Here is a 27474-nt window from a genome sequence, read left to right on the forward strand (position 1 = left end):
ACTAGATTTTCCACTAAGGTTGAACGATGATAAAAATGATAAAACTGAAGCCAGTTTTCAGTGAGAAATAATACAATGGAAGCTGATCCACTGGCTTTGAACTTGTTTCTGCTACTTCTGGGTCTTTTTCTCCACATGTTTAAACAGTCTCTTGGGACCAATTATTTCCAATGTATGTTAATTAAGTGGTTTTTGGGCCCCATCCATGGTGGGACTTACTACAGGCAGGATGGAAAATTTGACAGATCAGCCATAGGTCTGTTGCTTTCCATTGTCTGTCCCTCGCCCACTCCGATTCCCATGGTGGGTGGGGTGGTAAAATTCCAGTCAATTTATCAGAAGTAATTACACCAGGAGGAGAGCTGTATTGTGAGATTATGCATTGCTCTTTCAGATTTAACATCTTCATTTTGATAAAGTTCAAATCGATGGGATGAATAGGGCGGCAAGGTGGCACAGTGGTTAGCGCTGCTGCCTCACAGCGCCAAGGATCTGGGTTCGATTCCAGCCTCGGATGACTGTCTGTGTGGAGTCTGCATATTCTCCCCACGTCTGTTCGGGTTTGGTCCGGGTGCTCCGTTTCCTCCCACAGTCCAAAGATGTGTAAGTTACTGTTTGATTGGCTGTGCCAAATTGCACCTTCGTATCAGGGGGCTAGCAGGGTAAATATGTGGGGATAGGGCCTGGGTGGGATTGTTGTTGGTGCAGGTTTGATGGGCTGAATGGCCTCCTTCTTCACTGTAGGGATTCTATGACTTTGTGTGGGAATTTCCAATTCTATCTAGAATCCTGACCACAGTCTTAAGATGGCAGTTGATTTTGAGTTGCTTAGTAATTCATAGTGATTGTGCAAGTTAATTCGGCAATGAATTAATTTTCACATTGTCTTCACTCTCCCATTTAAAGCTATTATTGAATCACAAAGCGGAACCATGAGAGATCATATGGTAGTTATTACCTCAAAAAGGTTGTGAATTCTGAATTGTGGCTGTCCCATCAAGTCTGGCAATCTCTAATAGAAAGAATAACAATAAAAGAAAATCATAACCAGGTTGATTCAATGTCACATCAAGCAGATTATAGGGATCTTCCAGAATTATAGAATGGAAGCAACACCAAAGGAAGTCAATTGACCCATTGTATCAGTGCATGTCTTGAAGAGCAATTCCACTAATGCCACTTCCTCATCCTTACCCCATTACTGCAGAAATGTCATCTTCAGGTGCAGGGGCAGCACGGTGGCTCAGTGGTTAGCACTGCTGCCTCACAGCACCAGGGATCCGGGTTTGATTCTCGGTTTGAGTCACTGTCAGTGTGGAGTTTGCATGTTCTCTCTGTGTCTGCGTAGCTCTACTCCGGATGCTCCAGTTTCCTCCCACAGTGCAAAGATGTGCTGGTTAGGTGCATTGGCCATGCTGAACTCTCCCTCACTGTATCCGAACAGGGGCCAGAGTGTGGCAACTAGGGAATTTTCGCAGTAACTTCATTGCAGTATGAATGCCAGTTGACTTGTGACTAATAAATTAACTTTAACATATCCAATTCCCATCAGAAAGCCATGATTGAATCTGCCTCTGCACTTCAGTTTTACACAGTGTTTTCCTAATCTAGCCACTCTTTATCTGAAAAAAGATCTCTTCATGTTGCTATTGCTTTTTTTCCCCCATTCATTTTAAATTGGTGTCATCTGATTCTGGATTCTTCTCCTGACAGAAATAGTTTCACACTATCTATTCTATCTTGGCCACTTACAGTTCTATCAAATCTCTTCTCAACCTTTCCTTTTCTAAGGACAACAGCCTCAACTTTTCCAATCCATCCATGTAACTGAAGTCTCCGGAAACATATTTGTAAATATTTTCTGTACCATCTCTAAGCCTTCACTGCTTCCAAAAGTCCCTGACTGGAACTGGATATAGGACTCCAGTTGAGGTCCAACTAGTGTTCTACAAGACTTCATCTTAACTTCCTTCTTCAATTTATAGTGCTGTATGTATTTTAACCACTTTTTAAATCTGCCCTACCATCTTCAGCCATTTGTGCACAAGCAAAAATAGCTGAGTTTCATGTTGTTCCTTCCTTGTTTAGCAATAAGAACATAACTTGTGATATTGCAGGTGCTGTAAGCCAATAGTTCAAAACCGTGCACTTCTGCTTAACAGAAGCTTCAGAGAAATAAGACATTAAACTTTTCCTAATCTCTCAAAATGCCCCTCAGAAGCCTATATTTTGAAGTTCCCATTATCCAAGTATAAATACTGCAGAAATATTTCATACTTAATGATCAATTGTGTAAAAATAAGCTTCGCCTCAATAGGGTATGACTTCAGGTCAGTACCATTTCCTAAAAATAGATATGCAGTCATGCTGCAATATCTGAAAGGCAATGGCAATGCAAGTGAAAACTGTACTTAACTTCTTCAACACTGTAATATTTCAGGACCCAACAGAAGACGTCATTCAGATCACTATAATGTCCCACAATACATTACAGCAAGAGGAGATCTGGAAAAGGAGCCTGAGAAAGGAATATCAGCAATCTCGAGTTCAAGGACCCATCCCAGTTCCCAGAAATACCTGCCAAATGTACAGTCAGAGATGCAGCTCTAGAATCTAGGCTCATCAGCCATGCAAAGATCCACAGGACCCATGACCAGAGACACAGAGTTTCTTAGGTGGACAATCATACACATTAGTGAGTAATCACTGAAGAAGAAGAAGACTATTGTAATTGATGTCATATGTTGGCTTGCAAGGAATCTAACAGGAACATGAATCTAAAAAGACTTAATTTTGTCAATCATTTGGCTGAGTAAAAGATGTCATTGCTTACATTGATGTGCTTCTTTGCTAATCGTCAAACATTTATCTATACACAGTCAAAAGGTCACAACACAGTCCTTGGAACACCATGCTAATTGCATTCTTGTCATTTCAAGAAACAAATATTTACTTCTATTCACTTTGATTTATTCCAAACCGTTAACCACGCCACTAATTTATCTTTAACACCTTGGACCTTAATGTTTGTGACACTTCTCTGAAGTGGCCGGCTTTGAATGTAATGAAAGTGAAATTGATTGCCAGAGTAAAGACACCTGATTATTATGAGCACACACCAAGAGCATTCTCATATCCATGGAGTCTAGCTGTCAAGAAAATCTGTTAGGAAAACCCAAGAAATTGTATTGGTGGGGATTTTCCGTTCCCGTTCTTCTCAGGTGGGTTTGGCACCAGGAGCGGAAGATCTTGCAAGAGTCCTATGGTATAGAAATCTCATATTTCTATAGTGGCAAGTCAGTTTCTAATTCACCTTGCTGCTTCAGCAAAAATCAATGTTACCAGATGCCCTATTACCAGTGCCAGCTCACACGTTCACCATTTTTTGGCACGGACAATTTTCAAGCTGAAAGAGGAAAGATGTCCAACGAGCAAGCCATTAGATGTAGATGTATTCCAGAACATTCTGTACTATTATGCAAAGCAATAAAGTTTCCTTACTTTTGTTGGTGTCTCCTCTTTTTGTACCAGTAGAGGCTGGATACAGCTATAACTAACAGAATTGTTAGCACTACTGAAATAATCCAGATATGGAGCTGCGGCTTTGTATGTGCTGCAAAAACACAAAAGGGAAATATTAATGCCTTTGGTGAAAACTGGGATGAGCAGAATTATATGGTTCCCCACTGGTAGCTTTACAAGTGTGAGGTGGTGGGGTGGCAGGGGTTAATAAAGTCCTTTAGGTGCCCTCCCACCAGTACCAACCTGCCCATAAATTTACAGAGTATGGAGTTGACCTGCCTGCTTGCAGCCCAGCTGCATATCTTGAGGCTGGTGGGAGCAGTTTAAGGAGGAGGGAAAAATCTGGCAGATCACCCTGCTTGAGCAGAAAAAGAGGAAGCCTCTTTCATGCAAGGTTTGCCTCTGAGGAGTTACTTCAGTATCCACTAAATTTTATGATTACAAAATATATGGGAGCCTCCGCTAAGCAAATTAAAAGAAAATTTCTTCTGGATCTGGGTTGTGGTGGTGGTGGAGGAGGGGAGATGCACAGAATGGACAGAATGGTGAAACCAGAAATGTGCCAACAGGTAGTTCATCTTCCCTTATTTGCAGAAAGTACTGGTTGGGAAAGCAGATAGTGTGGTGGCCCTGGGGAAGGGAGGAATTAGAGCAAGAGGCTAAAAATGCAGATGTTATTCTTTAAAGAGCCATCTGCACTTCCTGTGATGATGACTTTTGTACTTTTATGTGCTAGGTTTGTTGGACGACAAGCTGGAAATTTGCAAGTGCCTAGGGTGTTTAGCCTTTTCTCTTAAAGAGCTTTGGAAATTATGTTGACGGAGCTGACCCAAAGCAGAGCTGACACTTCTGGCTATCCAAAAGCATCAGCTTCAGAGGTAAATGACTCTCTCCTCATAAGGGGAGAGTTACATGGGAAGAAGTGGTGGATCAAATCATTGCAATTACTAATATTAAGCCATCTTCTTTCTAAATGAGGGAATAAGTTCAACATCTTAAGGAGAATTGTGGCTTGAACTATATATTTTATAATGTTTTACAGCACACACAAGTTTACCACAACCAGTTGAATATGCACATGGAATGCTTTGTCTTTCTAGGCTCTTTCCAGTCTAACATTAATACAATGCCACAACTTCCATATTTCCCAGAAAAATCTAATACCATAGCTTTGACATTTCCAAAAACAAGATAAATCCAGAGTGGTGATATGGTTGTTAGGTGTTGTTTGTCATTTGACTAATTTAAACAAACAAAATATTGTGGATGCTGGAAATCTGAAAGTAAAATAAATGTTGCTGAAAACAGCCAGCAAGTCAAGCAACATTTGTGAAGTGAGAAACAGATTAACATTTCACGTTGATAATCCTTTATCAGAACTTGATGTTTACCTTTGGTATAACTAACTCACTTTACTTTAGAACTATTAGTTAGTTTCATTTCAAGAACTGTTTCGACCAAATTTTTAATAAAATCGCTTTTCCATCACTTCAAATATCAAGGACTGCAAGCTTCAAAGATTCTTAGATACCAAGCACACCCCATCCCGATCCTTCTTCATTTATATCTTCTTTTGACCCCATTCTTCCCTCCAATTTTAATATTTGCCCTTATTTTCACTATACACTATGACCTTTGCCCTTTATGAGCTCATATGTTCATTCCTCCGTAAAGTCCTCAGCTTCATCCCCCTTATTCTCCCACTTTAATGACTCAACTTTCAACTTGATGCCAAGAAGGGTGTCATGTCACCTGTTCTGAAGTCTGCCTGATAGTAAGCCAGGGTTGTTTGAATGGTAAGAACAAACTGCAAGGCATTTGCACTTGGAAACACTGGCAGTCTCTGAGTAGAGCTAACATCTCCCAAAGTCCCAGAAAGGTATTGTAGGTTTCAAATTATAAGCATTTATGTTGTAAATTATCCATTTACTTCTAAGATGAAAGGGATATAAGATCAAGGATAGCTAATTAACATTTTTACCTTGATACAAGGTTATAGATTGCCATGTGGAAGAGGGCAGAGGAAGTCATTTTTGAGATCAGGTTACAGGCTTCCTTACAACTCAATGAATTTCTCAAATAATCAGCTGTTCTGTGTGGTCAGCAGAGTGACTGCTCAACCTTATGAATGCCCACAGCAAGAGATGTGGCCAAAATGGTCTCTCATCAAAAAGATGTGCCCTGTTGCCTTCTATAGAGTCAGGGAGATTTTTTCTGGCATGGCCTGGAGGAAGAAAAATCATGACAATAGGCTTTGCTGCTGCTTGTGGCATCTGGAGACAGTCATTTAAAATTACTGCTGAGCAAAGCAGAGATACAGGAACTGACTGGAATAAACAAGGAAGAACTCTTGACTGTTTGCTACAAAGATGGTAATTCTGTAGAGTGTAATGCGTGGTAAGTATAAAAGGGGAATGCTCCTCTCTGTAACTTAATGTACAGGTTTTTTGCAAAAAGAAACAATGATAAATGGTTTAAAACATGGAATCTCGTCTCTTCATTCTTTCAGCTATCAACTGGAAGTTTGAATTTCTCTTCAAAAGTTATCGGTCTTGTGGTGTTTGCCCCTTTATGGGGTGATATGTCGAAAGGGTCATGTGACCTGGGTAATCAATCTGGGGCAAGGCTGGGAGAATCACTCAAGCAGGTCTGGGCTTCTGTATCAGTTTAGCCCTGGAAGCTGACTGACAGCCAGGAGGCTGCAAGCCTCTGTATTATAGTTACCTATAAATAAACGTTGCAGTTGTTATTTACCTAACTGGTGGACAGTGTGGCCAAACAGGCCATCTAAAATGGTGATTTGTAAAGCACTCTGGGACAACTGGGCAAGAACTAAAATGAAGGCTGCAGTTTAAAAGACAGAGAAAAACAGGCGGTAACCAGACGTGTGAATCCACAGGACATGGGTCACCTCCAGGATCAAAGAGACTTTCTGGTCACATTGGGTTGTTTACCAGACATAAGGGCACTGTGACCCCTTATTTGCGGGGGAGACATGCGACCTTTGCGCCTCCAGCACTTACAGACATGACCGTTGGGGATACATCCAGAGATTGGTGTGGCTGCACCCAATTGGGCTTTATCGATCAGGGTGACCAAATCCTGATCGATTGATTGGCAATGGCCAAAAGGGGTATGAAGCCCAACGGGGTATAAAGGTTGCTGTGCAACCAAGAATCTCTCTCTCTTTCTCTGACCCCACGAACGAGCTACAAAAATAGTGAACATCGCCAGTGACGACCAGCATGATGAGAGCCACCATACCCGAGAAGGAAGGAAGGAAGACCAGAGCCAGAGTGCCAGACCAGACCAAAGGGCCAGACTATGCAGACAACTATCAAGACCAGTGCATAGATAAAGGCCAATATCTGCATGGGTACTTGCCAGTCATGCAAAGTTAAGTCAAGGTCTCGTATTGGACACGAACTTTAGTATTTTCCTGTAAGATAACTTATCGTTGGTTGGGTGGGTGATTATTGATTGTGTGGGTTTAAATAAATATTGGTTGTGCTAACAAGACATCTACTCATAGTTCTTTGTCCATCGTATAAGGGTTAAAACAGACTATGTAGCAGGTAACAGGCAACAACAGGAATTATTACAGGTCTCCATGGAGATTGCAACAGCACCTAAATCTCTGGCAAAATTGCAGCTGCACAGTGGATGATAGAGTTCTGATGAAAGATCAATAATATGAAATGAACCTCTGTGGTCTCTCCTCATAGATAATTACTGATCTGTTGAGTGATCTCAGCACTTTGGTTTTTATTTAACTCAACAGGCCATAACTTCTGATTAGTGTCAGAAATGGCTCGCTAGAATTAGAAATCTGTATTGCCCACTTACCTGGTCTTAAAAACCACATGGATAGCCCTGATGGCCAAAACTGCTTGAGATTTGCATTGAAAGAGTTTCACAGTAAGAAGTCTCACAACACCAGGTTAAAGTCCAACAGGTTTATTTGATAGTAAACACACAAGTTTCCGGGGTTTGGTCCTTTGTCAGGTGAATGGAGAGTTCTGGTCTCTGATAGAGCATATAACAGCACACATAGTTTACAGAATACTGATTAGAATGCGAATCTTTACAGCTAACCTGCTATTCAAGTCTTAATGATGCAGACAATGTGAGTGGAGAGAGCATTAGGTTAAAGAGATGGGTATTGTCTCCACACAGGACAGTAAGTGAGATTTTACAATCCCAGGTAAATCATAAGGGTTACAGATAGTGCGACATGAACCCAAGATCCCTGTTAAGACTGTCCTCATGTGTGCGGAACTTGGCTATCAGTCTCTGCTCAGCGACTCTGCACTGTCATGTGTCATGAAGGCCGCCTTGGAGAACGCTTACCCCAAGATCAGAGACTGAATGCCCGTGACCGCTGAAGTGTTTGCCAACAGGGAGGGAACAGTCTTGCCAGGTAATTGTTGAGCAATGTTCATTCATCCATTGTCGTAGCGCCTGCATAGTCTCCCCAATGTACCATGCTTCAGGACATCCTTTCCGTATGAGGTAGACAACGTTGACCGAGTTGCAGGACTATGTACTGCGTACCTGGTGGATGGTGTTCTCACATGAGATGATGGCATCTGTGTTGATGATCTGGCACGTCTTGCAGAGATTGCTGTGGCAGGGTTGTGTGGTGTTGTGGTCACTGTTCTCCTGAAGGCTGGGTAGTTTGCTGCGAACAATGGTCTGTTTGAGGTTGTGTGGTTGTTTGAAGGCAAGAAGTGCGGGTGTGGGGATGGCCCTGGCAAGATGTTCGTCTTCATCAATGATATGTTGAAGACTCCAGAGAAGATGTAGCTTCTCCGCTCTGGGGAAGTACTGGACGAAGGGTATTCTGTCCACCGTGTCCCATGTTTGTCTTCTGAAGAGGTTGGTGTGGTTTTTCGCTGTAGCGCGATGGAACTGTCGATTGATGAGTTGAGCGCCATATCCTGTTCTTATGAGGGCATCTTTCAGCGTCTGGAGGTGTCTGTCACGATCCTCCTCATCTGAGCAAATCCTGTGTATATGGAGGGCTTGTCCATAGGGGATGGCTTCTTTAACGTGTTTAGGGTGGAAGCTGGAGAAGTGGAGCATTGTGAGATTGTCTGTGGGCTTGCGGTACAGTGAGGTGCTGAGGTGACCATCCTTGTTGGAGATGCGTGTGTCCAAGAATGCAACCGATTCCGGACAGTAGTCCATGGTGAGTCTAATGGTGGGATGGAACTTGTTGATGTCATCATATCGTTGTTTCAGTGATTGTTCACCATGAGTCCAAAGGAAGAAAATGTCATCGATGTGTCTGGTGTATAGCACTGGTTGAAGATCTTGTGTGGTAAAGAAGTCTTGTTCCAGCTTGTGCATGAAGATGTTGGCACATTGAGGTGCGAATTTGGTCCCCATGGCTGTTCCGTTTGTCTGGATGAAAAACTGGTTGTTGAAGGTGAAGACATTGTGGTCCAGGATGAAGCCGATGAGTTGTAAAATTGCAGCTGGAAACTGGCAGTTGTCGGCGTTGAGTACTGAGGCAGTCACAGCAATGCCATCGTCATGGGAGATGTTGGTGTAGCGTGCCAAGACATCCATTGTGACAAGGAGTGTCCCTGGTTCAACTGCTCCATGTGTGCTGTGTTTCCGTAGGAAGTCTGTAGTGTCGCGACAAAAGTGGGGGGTTCCTTGTACAATGGGTTTCAGGGTGCCCTTGACATAGCCAGAGAGGTTCTTGCACAGGGTCCCATTGCCCGATACGTTGGGACGGCTGGGTGTGTTTGCCCTGTGTATCTTTGGGAGGCAGTAGAGATCCCCGACGCGGGGAGTACGTGGAATGAGAGCACGGAGGGTGCTCTGAAGGTCCGGATCAAAGGTCTTGATCAGAGTGTTGAGTTGACGAGCGTGTTCTTTGGTCGGATCTGCGGGTAACTGTCTGTAGTGTTCCTCATTGTTCAGTTGTCGGTACACTTCTTTGTAGTAATCCATTCAGTTCAGTATGACGATGGCCCCTCCTTTGTCTGCTGGATTGATGACAATGTTGCAGTTGGTCTTGAGAGAGTGGATGGTGTTGTGTTTGCTTGGCTGATGTTCGGGGCTGCTGGCTGTCCCATTGTATCGGGCAATGGGACCCTGTGCAAGAACTTCTCCGGCTATGTCGAGGGCATCCTGAAACCCATTGTACAAGGACCCATTGACAATCACCAGGCAAGACTGTTCCCTTCCTGTTGGCGAACACTTCAGTGGTCATGGGCATTCGGTGTCTGATCTTCAGGTAAGCGTTCTCCAAGGCGGCCTTCACGACACACGACAGCGCAGAGTTGCCGAGCAGAGACTGATAGCCAAGTTCCGCACACATGAGGACGGTCTCAACTGGGATCTTGGGTTCATGTTGCACTATCTGTAACCCCCATGACTTGCCTGGGCTTGTAAAATCTCACTCACTGTCCTGTGTGGAGACAATACACATCTCTTTAACCTAATGTTCTCTCCACTCACATTGTCTGCATCTTTAAGCCTTGAGTAGCAGATTAGCTGCAAAGACTCGCATTCTAATCAGTATTCTGTAAACTGCGTGTGCTGTTATATGCTCTGTCAGAGACCAGAGCTCTCCACTCATCTGACAAAGGAGCAAAGTTTACTTTGATAGTAAACTTGTGTGTTTACTATCAAATAAACCTGTTGGACTTTAACCTGGTGTTGTGAGACTTCTTACTGTGTTTATTCCAGTCCAACACCAGCATCTCCACATCTTGAAAGAGTTTCTGCAGACCCCAGCCCAGTCCAGCTCCATCAAGTTTCAAGAAGACCACATCCCCTGTTTTGCTGTAAAGCAGTTACGTTTAATGGGAATCAGTGAATCTGACAGGCCAGAGAAAAGTTACGCGCCAAAGGTAAGTAGATGGAATTCAAGTAGGCGGAAGGTGCAGAGGTCAGGGGCGATGATATATGCCTGCATGCATTAGAATGTGTTCAGCAGAGCAAGGGTTAATGTAGAAGTGGAAAGTGGTACCATTCATTGTGTGATGGGTGCTTGCCAGAGCAAGAGTTAACATGGGGCCAGAGAGTGGCACTGCCCACAGTGTGATGTATACAGACACATGGTAAAATACTCTCAGGCTCGAAATTTACAGCTTTTCTTGCTGGCGAGATCTTCTGGTCCACCAACAGTGAACTCCTGCTGAGTGTTTTCTGGACGTTGGGGCAGGGGGTGGGGTGGTGGCGGGGGGGATGGATTTAATGGGAAGTTCCATCAATAGCAGCAGGGCCAGAAGGTTCCACTGTCAGCCAACAGCAGGCCACCTCCCACTGCTGCAGGACACATTGTAGGGGGCACAGAGAATCCTCCCCTCTCCATTTGAGATAAGTTTTGAAGCAAAACTCTATAACCAACTAACCTGCACAGTAGAGCTAATGCCATGCATGAGCATACTGAAACTGTAAATAGCTAAAGCCCACCAGTAAAGATGTTTACATTTAAACATACAAGTCACAAGATCTCAACAATCAAACATCACCACAGCAGCATAAAGAACCCATGTTATGACAGGAAGTCAGGGGAAACCTTGGGGGTGTTAGAGTGGTGGGAATAACTGTGAGGGATTAGTTGTAGAGAGTGTGGATTTAAATCACATTTTCAGGTAGTTCCAGTGCAGCGCAATTACCCGGAGAATGTTAGTGCATTCAGGCACTTCAGAGATGGAATCCCTTGAGTATGTTTGGGGTACCCCCAAATCTGATGTTGGGGAACTAGGAAGTTACAGTCTCTTGATCTTGATAATGTAGTTCACTTTTTTTACTTTCAAACTTATTTTATTTTTACATCTGTTTCAGTCTTACCATGTACAGTAAGGCAGGTCTTCCCAATACTTTGGCCACTTCTCAATGTGTGAAAGATACACTGATAACATCCTTCATCTTCAAGTTTCACTCCAGATAATACAACAGTGGACGCTTGCATCTTTGATGATATGTAAGTAGCTCGGCCAGTAAATGACCCAAAAAAATTGGCTTCAAATTTTTCATTAAATGTAGCAATATTGTCTTCAGATTGACCATTTAACCTTTGCCAGGTAACCTGCAGAATGTCTTCTTTTTGCAAAGTACAGCTGAAGGTAACATTTTCACCTAAAACCGCTGTCATATTTGCCTGTGTCTCCACATTTATGTCCTTTACTGTGAAATGGAAAAAAAGAAGATAGTCAAACACCTCAATTGTTCCGCAAACGTTTTATGTAATGTATTTATCTCCGAAGTATTCAGAAGTTTACAGCCTGCAGCAGACTGAGAATGTTACTATAGCTCAATCATTGTACAAACAGTCCCAACAGGGTTGTTGGCTCAAAATGCTCTCCAAAGTTTAACTGCAAACTCTAGACTGACACTTCCAGTACAGTAGTGAGAGAGGACTGTGCTATTGGAGGTGCTGCCTTTCGGATGAGATGTTAAACACAGGCTGCATTAGCCCTCTCCAGGAGAAAGTTAGAAATACCATATTGGATCCAGAGTGGTGGAAAAGTTCTCCCCCTCTCCATCTGCTGTCTGGTCAATACAGATGCATTAATGAACATTATTAAGGTACATTATTTGGTCATTAATTGGTTAGCGCCTGGCCCTCAATTTTCAGTGGGCCTGTTTTTGATTAGACGCATTACATTCTATGATGTCACAAGAGGAATTCATGGATTTTTATATCTCCTTCATGTTGGTCTTCAATCAGGCAACACTTTGTAAATAAAGCTGCATTGATTTGTTTCAGTAGATCAAGGTATGGCACCTCAGAAATCATTTTCCCTCATTGTCAAATTGATCAGAAACAATAACACATTCACAACAGTATCTATCATACCATGTAGAGTGAGGCAGGTCTTCCCAATACTTTGGCCATTTCTGAATGAAATAAAGACACACTGATAACATCCTTCATCTTCATGACTCACTCCAAATAGCACAATCGTGGAGACTTGCGCCCTTGATGGAATGCGAACAGCTCGATCAAGAAATGATTCAAGAAAATGGGGTCCGAACTTGGCACTATATGTAGCAACAGTCTGCTCAGATTGACCATTTATCTTTTGCCAGGTGACCTGTAGGATATCTTCTAAATGTGAAGTACAGTTGAAGGTAACGTTTTCATGTAAATGTGCTGTCATATTCTCTTGTATCTCCACGTCCAGGAGTTTTCCTGTGAAATAGAAAATTATGGTAAAACATCAATTGCTCACTAACATCATCTGTGATGTATTCTGCTCTAAAATATACAGAGGTTTATAAGTTACAGTGGATTGTCCTGTCAGCTGTGGTTCAGTGGTAGCACTCTCATGTCTGAGTCAGAAGAAGCTGAATATTAAATACCTGTAGAGCCAGAGCTATAAAACGTAGTGAGCTGTTCAAACGTCCATTGACTTTGACGGGACCATAAGATCCTGTCCATGTATAATTCCACCAATGTTCTGGGTTTAAGTCGCACTCCAAAGACTTGTTTGTAAAATCTAGTTTGACACTGCCAAGGCAGTAATGAGCGAGTACTGCTGTCTTGCAGATGAAATACTAAACATCTGCCCTCTCGGGTGAATGTAAGACATGCTGGGGGAAGATCAGGGAAGTTATCCATACTGCCCTGGACAATATTGATCCCTGAACCAATACTGTTAAAACAGACAATGTAGTCATTATCACATTAGCGTTTGGGGGATATTTCTGTACGCTATTTGGTTGCTACATTCTGCAAATTACAACAGTGATCATACATTCAAGTGCACTATTAACAGGCTGCAAAGCATTTTGGGAAAATCTGGACTACTTGAATTGTTGGAAGCTTTTTCCCAGAGCAGAAATGACAATCACAAGACGGCACAAGTTCAAGATAAGGGGGAAAAGGTTCAGTGGAGATGTGTGGGGAAAGTTTTTTACATAGAGAGTGGTAGGAGCCTGGAATGGACTGTCAAGTGAGGTGGTTAAGACAGTTACGTTAGCCACATTTAAGACTTATCTTGCTAGATATACACACAAATGGGGAATAAAGGGATATAAGTGATTGGTCCAGATAAGTAAATGTGTTTGGTGCAGGCTCGGAGGGCCGAAGGGCGTGTACCTGTGCTGTACTGTTCTTTGTTCTTGTTGTTAATATTCATGACAACATTCTTACATTAAATTCCACTCACAAGGAATTAAATTTAAACAAACTCTGCTTCATGGAACATGATAAATTCAAATGAATTAGCTGAAGAATTTCTGTTTCATAGATTCATAGAACAGAATAGCACAGTGCAAACCCTTCGGCCCTCGATGTTGTGCCGAGCTATGTCCGAACCCAAGATGAAGCTATCCCACTCCCTATCATTCTGGTGTGTTCCATGTGCCCATCCAATAACCGCTCGAAAGTTCCAAAAGCATCTGACTCCACTATCGCAGCAGGCAGTGCATTCCACACCCCAACCACACTCCGCCAATGTTCTGGGTTTAAGTCGCACTCCAAAGACTTGTTTGTAAAATCTAGTTTTAGAATCTACCTTGGGCATCCCTTCTATATCTCCCAGCATGAACTTTATAGTTATGCCCCCTAGTAAGAGCTACATCCAACCGAGGAAATAGTCTCTGAACATCCACTCTATCTGTCCCCCGATCATCTTATAAACTTCTATATTAAGTCGCCTCTCAAGCTCCTCCGATCCAAAGAGAAAAGCCCCAGCTCCCTCAACCTTTCCTCATAAGGCCTACCCTTCAAACCAGGCAGCGTGCTGGTAAATCTCCTCTGCACTCTCTCCAGTGTTTCCACATCCTTCTTATAGTGAGGCAACCAGAACGGCACACAATATTTCAAATGTGGTCTCACCAAGGTCCTGTATGGTTGCAGCATAACCCCAAGGCTCTTAAACTCAAACCCCCGTTAATAAACGCTAACACACTATAAGCCTTCTTCGCGGCTCTATCCACTTGAGCGGCAACCTTCAGAGATCTGTGGATATGAACCCCAAGGTCTCTCTGTTCCTCCACATTCCTCAGAATCCTGCCGTTGACCCTGTAATCCTCATTCAAGTTTGTCCTACCAAAATGAATCACCTCACACTTATCAGGGTTAAACTCCATCTGCTATTTTTCAGCCCAGCTCTGCATCCTATTAATGTCTCTTTGCAGCCTACAAATGCCCTCCACCTCATCCACTACTCCACCAATCTTGGTATCATCAGCGGTTTTGTGCACATCACTTCATCTTGTGAAAATTGGGAGCAGTTGTTTAGATGCTTCACTGTCATTCGTTATTAACATTTTGGGAATTTGTTGAATTGGGATGAGCATAACCTAAGTTATCAGAACAGGCTATGTAAAAACTATGTGGAAGATTTTCAATTCATGGTAGCAGCCTTGATTGGCACCTCATCTGGGCAATTTCCAAATTCAAGCAGCCTGAGAAAGATTCGAGGTCAAGTGTTTGTCTACCTGGCCAGCTGGGACACTGGAACTGGGATTATGATTCCAGTACCTTTGTTCTAGCTGAGCAGAACTTTATTGACCCTCCAACACTAACTTATACGTGACCCAGTTTCCCAGCCTGGGGTTCAACCCATTTTGCACAGCACACTTCTGGCAGGATTCGCCCCAATAAGAGGGAGCCTCGCTTTGCCTGACCAATAAATTCCAGCAGCACTATAGAAGGAGAGGTAACCAGGCAGATACTGCAGCCGAAATGTCCTGAAGTTAGGAAGATAAGAAACAAGGGCCAGAATGGGATTGTCAACTGTTCAATGTATCCGTTTCACCACATGATCTCCCGACTCCAAGGCCATGCTCAGTCAAACAGCCATTTATTCCATCAATACTCTTAGGCCTAATAAGTGAACTTGCTTGAGGAAAATATTTTCCTTTCACCATTCTTACGATTTTTTTTCCTGGGTTGCTCTCAGTAACATTGTGGAGATTAATGTTTAGTTCCTGGAGACTCTGGGTCAATCCTTGCTGGTTGGAATGGGGGAATCTGGAGGGTGGCTCAATAAGGTTCCCCTGGAGCAGCAATAACTGGCCTTGTCTCAGTCAACCTCTACAGTTACGCACCTCTTCACATTGACTATATTCCTGCAATTCTAGATTGCTCATTCTTTACTCCCCCTGTTCTTTCAGGCACCACAACTTATCTGTCAGTAACTCTCTCCGATAATTTCTTCATCATGTTATTATCATGGTATTTGTCATGTCGTACTTAGAATCAAAGAATCCCTACAGTGCAGAAGGAGGCCATTTGGCGCATTGAGTCTGCACTGACCAGAATCCCACCCAGGCCCTATCTCTTTAACCTCACCTATTAACACTGCTAGTCCCCCTGACACTAAGGGACAATTTAGCATGGCCAATCAACTTAACCTGCACATCCTGGAGTGTGGGAGGAAACTAGAGTACCCGGAGGAGACCCACACAGACACAGGGAGAATGTGCAAACTCCACACAGACAGCGACCTGAGGCCAGAACTGAGCCCGGGTCCCTGATGCTGTGAGGCAGCAGTGCTAACCACTCTGCCACCATGCTGCCTTGAGCCACATTATTGCACATACCAGTGTTTACACACATTCAGAAGCACGTGCTTGCACATCATGAAAGAATGAACCAAATATTAAAGAAACAATCTGACGAAAATGAACCAACCAGCAATTTTGTGTATTTTCTTACCGTTCCATTGATTTATTTTTCCATCCACTTTCTTATCCCACTTTCCATCTTTTTTTTCCATTACCACTGTCTCCCCTCAATCTCCAACCCTACTAGAGCCATACATTACCTGTTTCACATTGACCTTTGTGTCACACTGCTTACCTTATGTTTGTTCTGCCAGTAACACATTTTGATCTCTTAATCTGCTGCCATCAGCACTCTTCTCAGCCATCATCACCACTATTTACATTCCCTTTGTCTTTTTGCCTGTAACATCTTTGTCAACCTCTCCCTAGCCTCCACCAATTGCTGGCTGTCTAACCAACCTTATTGTTCCACCCACCCCAATAACAGAATAGATCTCATCATATTTCCAGTTTTCTTTCGCTTGATGAACAGTCACCCAGCCTCGGACGCCCATCAGATTCACCTGATGAAGGAGCAGCGCTCCGAAAGCTCATGATTCCAAATAAACCTGTTGGACTTTAACCTGGTGTTGTGAGACTTCTTACTGTGTTTACCCCAGCCCAACACCAGCATCTCCACATCAGACTTGAAATGTTAGTTCTGTTCCCTTTCCACAGATACTGTCAGACCTGCTGAGATTTTCCAGCATTTTCTATTTTTGTTTCTGATAATAATGTCTGTGTACAAATTTTAATGTTATCTTTGGCACTCTGAATTTGTAATCATTTCATCAACAGGATGAAAATCAGTTCACACAGGCCTTCAGTGGGTTGCCCATCCGCCATGGTGAGCATCAGTGGAAGATCCTGTTAGAAATTCATTCCGGTATAAACTGATCTTTGGACCCTTGGTTGAAATCTTCTCTTCTTCCACGTCCACCCATCTGCCATTCAACACTCTGATAAGGAAGGGGAATTCCATTCAAGGAAACATCCTAAGACAAAGACAGCCTAAGATCACCAGAAACAGGAACTTCAAAACACATTCCTGCATTATTAGTTTGACAAATGTTTTATTTGCTCTCATTATGTCTTCCACTGTCAGATCATTCACTTTTGTACTCAACTCTGGGACATCAAAACTAACATCCAGTCTAGTCTGTTTATGTGGCAAATTCAGTTGCCCAATTAAACTTCGGAGTTCCTCTTTTTCCATCTTCGAAACTACTGTGCCCTTTTGTGAACCCATATGAAGACTAATTGCTATTGGGCTGATACTCTCCAAATAAGATTGCTGACACAAAGTGGCAGCTGACTCAGTCTGTCCGATTTCCAGCCCAATGTATTTGAAAGTGCCTGAAGCCTGACTTCTAACCCTGAATTCCTTCCTCAGCCCAGAGATTATAATAACTTCAAAATCACTACTACCACCCCACAAAAAATCACCAACATGCATCATAAAGATACCAGAAAGATTTTGTTCATGGTGCCAGTAAAACATTGTAGGATCTGTTTCCAATTTGCAGCAGCCTAACTTTAACAAAACTAACCTTATCAAAAAATACCAAACTCTAGATGGATTATTTAACCCATATACAGATTTATTTAGCTTCCATAGTACCCCTGCTGTCTTAGCTGCCTCTTTGGGAGGATGGAGAAAAATATCTCTCTGAAGCTGATGCCCCTGAAAAAGGCTAGCTTTTATACCTATAGATTTGCACTCTCATGCCTTTGTAGCTAACAGACCCAAGAAGATCTTTAAAATAATCTTTCCTGCCGTGGGTGAATCCACCCTTACATCCCAGTCTTCTAAGTTTTCTTCAAATCCCCTCACCACAAGCCTGACCTTTGTCTTATAAATTCCATCAGGAAGCACTTTTTCCTTTCAAATCTACCTGTGAGATAGAGTTCTTTGTCCCCTATCTGGTACCTCCGTGTATATCCCAAATTCACCAACTTTGCAGTTCTAGTTGTTTGGCATCTTTTATCACTTTTTCATCTAATTTATTGGAAGTCACCAAAATCTCACGAGTCTTACCTCTATTGCGAGACCTTGTCAAGCTACTCTCCCTATCCTGCCTGACATTTTGTACTGTCCAGCCACTGTTTGATTTTCCCCTCCTGTTGTGGGATATTTTTTCAATAGTTCTCGATCTCTTCTTGTGATCAGGCTGACTTTTGGACTTACTATCTGAACTGGCACTACGTTTCTGTGCCCTTCATTTTTGAACTTTGCATTCGAAATCCATAATTTTGATGGCCTCCCCTGTAGTCTGTACATTCAATCAGTGTTTGTATTTTCCAGTGGCCTTCCCTGCTCTACTAATGACAGGTCCATCCTTCCACTGACTGGACCCTTCAGGAAAATAGGTACCAACTTTTGGCAGTTGTCCATTTTGGAGAAATGGCCTGTTCTAGTTCAAGTATTGTGTTCTTCTACAGGTATCCTGTCTATTTCAGTTAACTGGTCCTCATAGTTCTGTAACATGTGAGTATCAGATGACCCTGTTTCCTCAACATGTTTGTCTACTCTTTCCACATTCACATGTTTGTAATCTGTACCTATTATCCTTGATGGATGTACCCTAGTAGGCTGATTACCATGTTGCAAAACAATTGTTTTGCCATCCATGCTTATAATCTTCCCTGGGCCTTTCTATTTATTAAAATTGTCTCTGTTGTAGTATACTATGTATCTGTGTCAAAAAACGGTATTTGATGGCCATACATTATGCCTTAAGGCTCTGCAAATTCTTTCAGAGACTTCTGCTTCCAAAGATGTTCTTCTACGGATATGCAATGCATTTAAATGCTCAGCAAAGGCAGAGCTAATTGTAGATTCTTCCCAAGCTGGAGGCTGGCCTTTCAAAATAGATGGAATTTTAGGATTTCTACCATATACTACTTTACAGGGACTATTGTTTCCAGCATCTACAGTTACTTCTTTTCATGTACCGCCCATGCTAAGGCTGAATTTAACTTGCTATTTGGTCTATCTGCCAAAATTGTCTGGAACATGTCATCTATTACAGCACGGTTTCTCTCACACATGATATGGAGATGCTGATGTTGGACTGGGGTAAACACAGTAAGAAGTCTCACAACACCAGGTTAAAGTTCAACTGGTTTATTTGGTAGCAAAAGCCACTACCTTTCGGAGCACTGCCCCTTCATCGGGGGAGTTCTTTTCACAAACAGGGCATATAAAGACACAGACTTAATTTACAAAATAATGGCTGGAATGCAAGTCTTTACAGATAATCAAGTCTTAAAGGTTCAGACAATGTGAGCTCTCTCCACTTACTTTTTCCTCCCCACCTACCACACCACGCCACGCCCTCCCCAACCCACCAACTGCCCATTGTCTGTAAGGAACTTTGCTAATGGCCCCATTCCTGTCCCTATCCATTTTTCCATGATCTGATCCAGAATTACTCTCTTTACTATGTACAATGGTTCATTGACTAAATCTGGTTGCTCAATCTACAAAGTACAAAATAAATATATTGTTTACTCTATCCCTGACCTTAAAGTCTATGGCTACAATGTCAATAAAATCTCTGGCCAAAGATAGAGTTACTGTTGGTTGTGATGATGCCCTTCTATACTTCCTACAAGGCTCACAGTGATCAATGACCTGTTCTATCAGCTTAATATAGTCTTTATCCCTCACCCCTCCATCCTTTAATACATTTTTCAGCCTCTGAGGAGATGGATGTGCAAATTGCAATGCAGTTTCAATACAATTAGATTTTTATCAGCTAATGTCCCATTTCTGGCTGATTACATTTCCTTAATCTCTTTACCCCAAAAAATTACTTTTCATTAATGGAATGCAATAGTGTCTCTTGTGTTACTGTGTAAATTGTAAGTCCACTGTTTTTCCAAAACCGTTGCCTTATTATTTTCCATATCCAGTTTCATGCGTGCTTTCTTCATCAATCGTCTACTCAGAAGCAAAGGTATCTCACTTGGCACAACATCTGTGCTAATGAAATGATTCACTCCAGCAATATTACAAGGGGTCACCACTCTCTTCAATGACTTCAGGGTATCATCATCCCCAAACCTTAACTTGTGGAACATTCAAATTCTTTAAACTTGTTCCGATTTTCAGCATTTAAAGAGTCCAGATAACATTTTAACTCGTCAATTCCACAGTACATAAGAACATAAGAACATAAGAAATAGGAGCAGGAGTAGGCCATCTAGCCCCTCGAGCCTGCCCCGCCATTCAATAAGATCATGGCTGATCTGTCGTGGCTCAGTTCCACATTCCCGCCCTCTCCCCATAATCCTTAATCCCCTTGCCAATCAAAAACCTATCAACCCGCATCTTAAAAATATTGAGTGAGGCAGCCTCCACCACTTCAACGGGCAGAGAATTCCAGAGATTCACCACCCTTTGAGTGAAGAAGTTCCTCCTCAACTCCGTTCTAAACCACTCCCCCTTTATCCTGAGGCTGTGCCCTCTAGTCCTACTGTCCTTTCTGAGCGGGAAGAGTCTCTCCACCTCTATCCTATCCATCTCATTCAACATCTTATACGTCTCAATGAGATCTCCCCTCATTCTTCTAAACTCTAATGAGTACAAACCTAGTTTATTCAGCCTCTCCTCATAGCTCAACCCCCTCAACTCCGGCATCAGCCTAGTAAACCTCCTCTGCACTCCCTCCAAGGCCAAAATATCCTTGTGTAAATGCGGCGACCAAAACTGCACACAGTACTCCAGCTGCGGCCTCACCAGTGCCCTATACAGCTGCAGCAAGACCTCCCTACTTTTATATTCAATCCCCCTTGCTATGAAGGCCAGCATCCCATTCGCCTACCTGACCACCTGCTGCACCTGCAGGCTGGGTTTTTGTGACTCATGCACAAGGACCCCAAGGTCCCTCTGCACCATCGCATGCTGCAGTTTTTCGCCATGTAAGTAATAGTCCTTCCTACCAAAGTGGACAACCTCACATTTGCCAACATTAAATTCCATTTGCCAGTTCCAGGCCCATTCGCCCAGCCTATCTAGATCCTTCTGCAGACTCTCCACACCCTCCGCGCAATTTGCCGTTCCACCAATCTTGGTGTCATCAGCAAATTTCGACACCATACACTCGGTTCCCTCCTCCAGATCATCTATATAAATGGTTAATAGCTGAGGTCCCAGCACCGACCCCTGGGGCACTCCACTAGTCACCAACCGCCAATCCGAATAGCACCCATTGACCCCCACTCTCTGCCTCCTATTTGACAGCCAATCCTCTATCCACGCTAACACCCTACCCCCAACTCCATGCCCCCTGACCTTCTGCAATAACCTTTTATGAGGCACCTTGTCAAACGCCTTCTGAAAATCAAGAAAGACCACATCCACCGGCTCTCCTCTATCCACCGCCCTAGACACATCCTCATAGAACTCCAATAAATTTGTCAGACACGACTTCCCCTTAACGAAACCGTGCTGCATCTGCTCTACCAAACAATTCTCCTCAAGATGCCTCACTATTTTCTCCTTGATCACGGATTCTAACATTTTTCCTACAACAGACGTTAAACTAACCGGCCTATAATTCTCCGCCTTTTGCCTGCCACCCTTCTTAAACAACAGCGTAACATTAGCCGTTTTCCAATCTTCCGGCACTTTCCTGGAATCCAGCGACGTTTGGAAAATAATCACCAAGGCATCCACTATCACCTCCGCCATTTCCTTCAGAAGCCTTGGGTGCATTCCATCCGGTCCTGGGGACTTGTCCACAATCAGTCCCTCCAGTCTGTCGAGCACCACCTCTCTAGTAACAATAATTTCATTCAGGCCCTCCACTCCTACCACCTTTCCATCGCTAACACCCGGCAAATTATTTACGTCCTCCTCTGTGAAGACCGAAACAAAAAAGTTATTCAGGGCCTCAGCTATTTCCCCATCCCCTACCACTAAGTCCCCCCTCTCATCCTCTAAGGGTCCAACGTTCACCCTAGCCAGCCTCTTCCTTTTTATGTATTTATAAAAACTCTTGCTATCCTTTTTTATATTAAGCGCTAGCCCAGCTTCATAGTTTATCCTACCCTTCTTTATCAACTTCTTTGTCAATCTTTGTTGACATTTAAACCTCTCCCAATCCTCTTCTTGCCCACTACTCTTAGCTACTCTAAGCGCATCCGCTTTTAATTTAACACTTTCCTTCACCTCCTTCGTTATCCACGGCTGATTACCTCTCCTCCTATGATCCTTTTTAACCATCGGAATAAATTTCTGCTGAGCACCAAGAAAGATCTCCTTAAAGATCCTCCACTGTTCCTCAGCAGACCTACCATCCAACACACTCCCCCAATCAACATTCGCCAATTACTCTCTCATCCTACCGTACTCCCCTCTGTTCAAACAAAGGACACATGTCCGGGAACCCACTTTCTCCTCCTCCATCTGCACCAGAAACTCCACCATACAATGATGACTCTTCCCAAGAGGATCTTTCACCACAAGGTCCCTAATTCTACCCGTCTCATTACATAACACCAGATGCAAGATAGCTCGCTCCCTCGTCGGCTCCAACACACACTGTTCAAGGAAACAATCCCGGCAGCATTCCAAGAACTCCTCCTCCAGCCCACCGCATCCAACATGGGTCGACCAATCAATATGCAGATTGAAATCCCCCATAATTACGGCCGTCCCATTCCTGCACGCCGCATTTATTTGCGCGTTAACAGCCCGCCCCACCTCCAGATCATTATTCGGGGGCCTATAAACGATACCCACCAGCGTCTTCCTCCCTTTGCTGTTCCTAATCTCCACCCACAACGATTCCACTTTCTGCTCTTTGGTTCGTATATCATCCCTTACTACCACCCTGATGCTATCCTTAATCAGCAGAGCTACACCCCCCCTTTTCCCTCCCGCCTATCCTTCCGAAACACTTGATACCCCTGGACATTCAGCTCCCAGTCCCTGTCACCTTGCAGCCACGTCTCTGTAATGGCCACCAGATCATATCCATTTGTGCTGATCTGCGCCACCAGCTCATCCACTTTATTCCGAATGCTTTGTGCATTCAGATAAAGCGCCTTCACCCCAGCCTTCACCTGTACCCTATTTGCCAGAACGCCACCAACCATACTCACGCCCCCTACTCCTTTTATTATTGGGACATCCTCGGCCTCTTCCCTTACCTGCACCCTCTCCTTTACTTTAGACCCCATAATGTCACCTACCCTCGTACCCTCCCTCCCCCCCCCCCTCCCCCCCCCAATTAGTTTAAAGCCCTAACTACAGTCTTATTTACACGATTAGCCAGGACTCTGGTCCCAGCACGGTTCAGACCAACCCCATCCCACCTGAACAGGTCCCACCTACCCCAATACTGATGCCAATGCCCCATTAATTCAAACCCATTCCTCCCACACCAATCCCTGAGCCACCCATTCACTTCCTTAATCTTATCAACCCTACGCCCGTCTGCACTCGGTTCAGGCAGTAGTCCGGAGATAACCACCTTGTCGGTTCTACTTTTTAATTCCATTCCCAGCTTTTCATACTCCCTCCCCAGATCCTCAGTTCGCATTTTGCCTACGTCGTTGGCACCCACATGTACTACAATGACCGGATTCTCACCCTCCCATTCCAGGTTCCTCTGCAGCCCAGATGTGACATCCCAGACCCGAGCACCAGGCAGACAACACACCCTTCTGTGCACTTTGTCATTGTGACAAAGGACAGTGTCAATACCCTTAACCACACTATCCCCAATTACTACTACGTTTCTTTTCACCTTCTGTTTGCCTAAGACCTGTGTCTGCATCACTGTACCGTGTGCAGTTTGCTCACCAAGCTCACTGCCCTCGCTCTCGTCCACACTGGAAGCAAGAACCTCAAACCTGTTATGCAGATTGAGAGGCTGAGGCATTTTGTCCCCACCCTCCTTCCTCCGGTCCCCACCCTCCTTCCTCTCCGCAGCCCCCTCCTGTTCCTGACCCTTAGAGTTAGCCAGTCTGAGGGGGGTGGATGTCTCTTGCACCCCATTATCAATGGCACCCTCCCTCCCCCTGATGAGCCTCAGTGTCTGTAGCTCAGAGGCCAGCTCATCTACTTTGAGCTGGAGCTCCTCCAGCAACCTGCACTTACTGCAGACATGGTCACTGGGAAGGACCCTGGGGTCCACCAGCTCCCACGTCATACAGAAACAGCACATCACATGCCCCTCCATTATTCCCTGTAGTAATATTGATGTGCAGCCATTATCTAATACAGCACATTCCCTTACTAAGTTTGAAAATAATAGCTGCAGTTTTTGCAACATGTATTGATTTCAGCATCAAGTGACAGATTGCTTGTGATCATAGAGCCTAGATATGTGAAGCTATCAACAACCTTTAGCAATGCTTTGTCTATGCTGACTGATGGTGGTATGGCAACATTGTGGACCATAAAATTTGTCTTCTTCTGAGGCTTAAATCAAACTCTCTATCGGTGAAAGAGAGAGTCTGTCCATTTGCCATTGAATATGTTCCTCAGTATGACGTGCTGTTAAGTGCATTGGCTGTGCTAAATTCTTGCTCAGTGTACCCGAACAGATGCCAGAGTGTGGCAACTAGGGGATTTTCACAATAACTTTATTGCAGTGTTAATGTAAGCTTATTGTGACATTAATAAATAAACTTTAAAAAGACATGGTCTGTATATGACCTGACAGAAAATGACAGAGGCTAAGAGAAGAATATTCATAGCTCCTTGAAAATGGAGTCACAGGTGGACAGAGTGGTGAAGGAGGCGTTCGGTATGTTTGGTTTCATTGGTCAGAACATTGAATACAGGAGTTGGAATGTCTTGTTGAAGTTGTACAAGACATTAGTAAGGCCACACTTGGAATACTGTGTACAGCTCTGGTCACCATATTATAGAAAGGATATTATTAAACTAGAAAAAGTGCAGAAAAGATATACTAGGATGCTACCAAGACGTGATGGTCTGAGTTATAAAGAGAGCCTGGATAGACTGGGACTTTTTTCCCTTGAATATAGGAGGTTTAAGGATGATGTTATAGAATTCCATAAAATAATGAAGGGCATAGATTAGCTAGATAGTGAACATCTTTTCCCAAAGGTAGGGGAGTCTAAAATCTAAAACTAGAGGGCATAGGTTTAAGGTGAGAGAGGGGGAAGAAATACAAAAGGGTCCAGAGGAGCAATTTTTTCACACAGAGGATGCTGAGTGTCTGGAACAAGCTGTCAGAAGTAGTAGTAAAGGCATGTACAATTTTGTCTTTTAAAAGCTTTTAGACAGTTACATGGGTAGGATGAGTATTGAGGGATATGGACCAAACATGGGCAATTGGGATAGCTTTGTGTTTTAAAAAAAGGGTGGCATGAACAAGTTGGGCTGAAGGGCCTGCTTCCATGCTGTAAACCTCTATGACTCTCTGACTAATTTGCCAGAAAGAGTTGATGTCAGAACACAACATAACCCATTTTGACCCCATGCAGATCTTAAAGGATCCTGATGTTGCCCTGTCATAGCTGACCTTGCCCATCATGTTATCATGGGACAAGATGACACTGGACAGCTTCCATCAGCAGCCAATTTTCTCCAACAGTTTAAATTGACCACCTCTGCTTACATGGTCAGATGATGACATGACAAAAGTCAAATCTGGACTAGCCACCACTGATGCAGCAATTAAAATCAGGAATGCTTATTAGGCTGGTTAACCTCTCTGTACTGACCTTATTCCTGCTGTAAGGCTGCATCAAACTAAGGGCTGACCCTCAGGGGATAACATCTGATGTACACTGCAGTAGCAGCAAATCCCAACTCAAATACTATTTAATATAAAAGCAAAATGCTATAGATGCTGGAATCTGAAAAAAAAAACAGAAAATGCTGAAAAATCTCAGCAGGCCTGACAACTTTCTGGATGTATCATAGCTCTGCATGGTTCCTGCTCTGACCAAGACCATAAGAAACTACAAAGACCACAACATAAACTAGTCTCCCATCCATTGACACTGTCTACACTTCCCGCTGCCTTAGGAAAGCAGCCAGCTTAATCAAGGACCCCATGCACTCTGGGTATACTCATTTCTACCTTCTTCCTGCAGGAAATAGATATAAAAATCTGAGGACAGGTACCAACTGACTCAAGAGTAGCTTCTTCCCAGCTGCCGTCAGACTTTCGAATGAACCTAACTTATATTAAGTTGATCTTTCTTTACACCTAGCCATGGCTGCAACTCTATGGCCAGAATTTTAGCGTTCCACCATGGGAATCAGAGCGGGCGAGGGGCAAACCATGGAAAAATCCATTGACGTTGGGAGGGATTTTATGGTTTCGGATCAAGCGAGACCGTAAAATACCTCCCTGTATTCTGCACCCTCTCCTTTCCTTCTCCCTTATTTACTCTATGAAGAGTCTGCTTTGTCTGTTTAGCAAGAAAACAAGAAACAAAACTTTTCACTGTATCCCAATAATAAGACAATAATAACTCAAATCAAATCAGCATCTATGGAGAGAGAATAGAGCCAATGTTTCGAGTCAGGGTGACCCTTCATCAATTAATGCTCTCTGGATGAACAGATGGCACCAAGGAATTAATATCTCTGAAAGCACCCAATCGGCCAACCCAGCAGGCACCTAAGAGAAAGTGAAGGAACAGTAGATAGGTGCAACCTCTGGTATAGAGAGTGGAATATGTGGGAAGTACTTCTCAAACCATTCCATGTTAAAATGCTCCACTTTATTTCACTGTAAAGATAAACTCAGCTCTTCATTCTGGTACATTCATTCTAGTTTTTTTTAATGTAACCGTTCCACCATATCATTACAATAATTTTCACAATTGAAATTCAGTTTAAATTTCTAATCGCGTCTTTAAAAATATTTTTTCAGTAACCATTTTGACATGTCGCCGGATTTTACGGACCGGAGCAATGTTCTCTAAGATTCCCCTCCCGCCCTTGCTCCAATGATTTCCTCTTCACATTCAATCACTGGGGCTCAGAGTTCGACGAGTGTTTTATTTCTGAACTAGTGGAAAATATAAGTGAAGGATTCTCACCGTCCACCGCAGAGACCAGCAGCAGTACGAGGATAAAGAGTTTCATTTGCAGATCGCCACTCTGTCCCAAGTACAGGGTTTTCATCTTGCAATTGAACGGTTGCGAGTTCGAGACAGAAAAGCCTTTGCTCCAAATACCAGCTTCTTGAAACTGTTTAAAGGGATATGTAGAACACCGCCTCACTGAGTGCTAGTCCTCACTATAACAATTTTATTTTGGAGTAAATAGCGCCGTCATGTGTTCAAGTCACATAACCAATAGATAACAGGAAGTTTGGTGGGTTATTTAATGGGGTGCGAATTGTTAAAACTCCAGGGTTTTTTTTTAAAAAAGGCACATGTTATCACAGGTTTTATTTTGCAACAGTAGTCAAACAAAGACCT

At 43.4% G+C, this 27474-nt stretch overlaps 1 protein-coding gene across 1 annotated transcript; it reads right to left on the reverse strand.

Annotated features, from left to right (window-relative positions):
- Nucleotides 1-3497: 3497 nt before the first annotated feature.
- LOC145352972 (OX-2 membrane glycoprotein-like) lies at nt 3498-27225 on the reverse strand. The gene is made up of 4 exons (XM_080203279.1): nt 27091-27225; nt 12347-12682; nt 11338-11673; nt 3498-3613 (listed from the first exon to the last, which is right to left on the reverse strand). Exons 1-4 carry the CDS (start codon nt 27173-27175, stop codon nt 3498-3500), a joined length of 873 nt encoding a protein of 290 aa, XP_080059405.1. The 5' UTR covers nt 27176-27225.
- Between the last annotated feature and the right edge of the window lie 249 nt (nt 27226-27474).

The sequence above is a fragment of the Carcharhinus amblyrhynchos genome, chromosome 15 (assembly GCF_965287045.1).
Source record: "Carcharhinus amblyrhynchos chromosome 15, sCarAmb.v2.hapA, whole genome shotgun sequence".
Lineage (NCBI taxonomy): Eukaryota > Metazoa > Chordata > Chondrichthyes > Carcharhiniformes > Carcharhinidae > Carcharhinus > Carcharhinus amblyrhynchos.

Bases quoted from the DNA above. Each gene is read 5' to 3' on its own strand.
- LOC145352972 (XM_080203279.1), bottom strand. From the start codon at position 27,175: ATGAAAACCCTGTACTTGGGACAGAGTGGCGATCTGCAAATGAAACTC. The intron at 11,674-12,346 runs GTATGATAGATA...TCCATTTCACAG, and splicing joins GACCTGCCTCACTCTACATG to TAAAGGACATAAATGTGGAG. The intron at 3,614-11,337 runs GTAAGACTGAAA...GTGTTTTTGCAG, and splicing joins GACCTGCCTTACTGTACATG to CACATACAAAGCCGCAGCTC.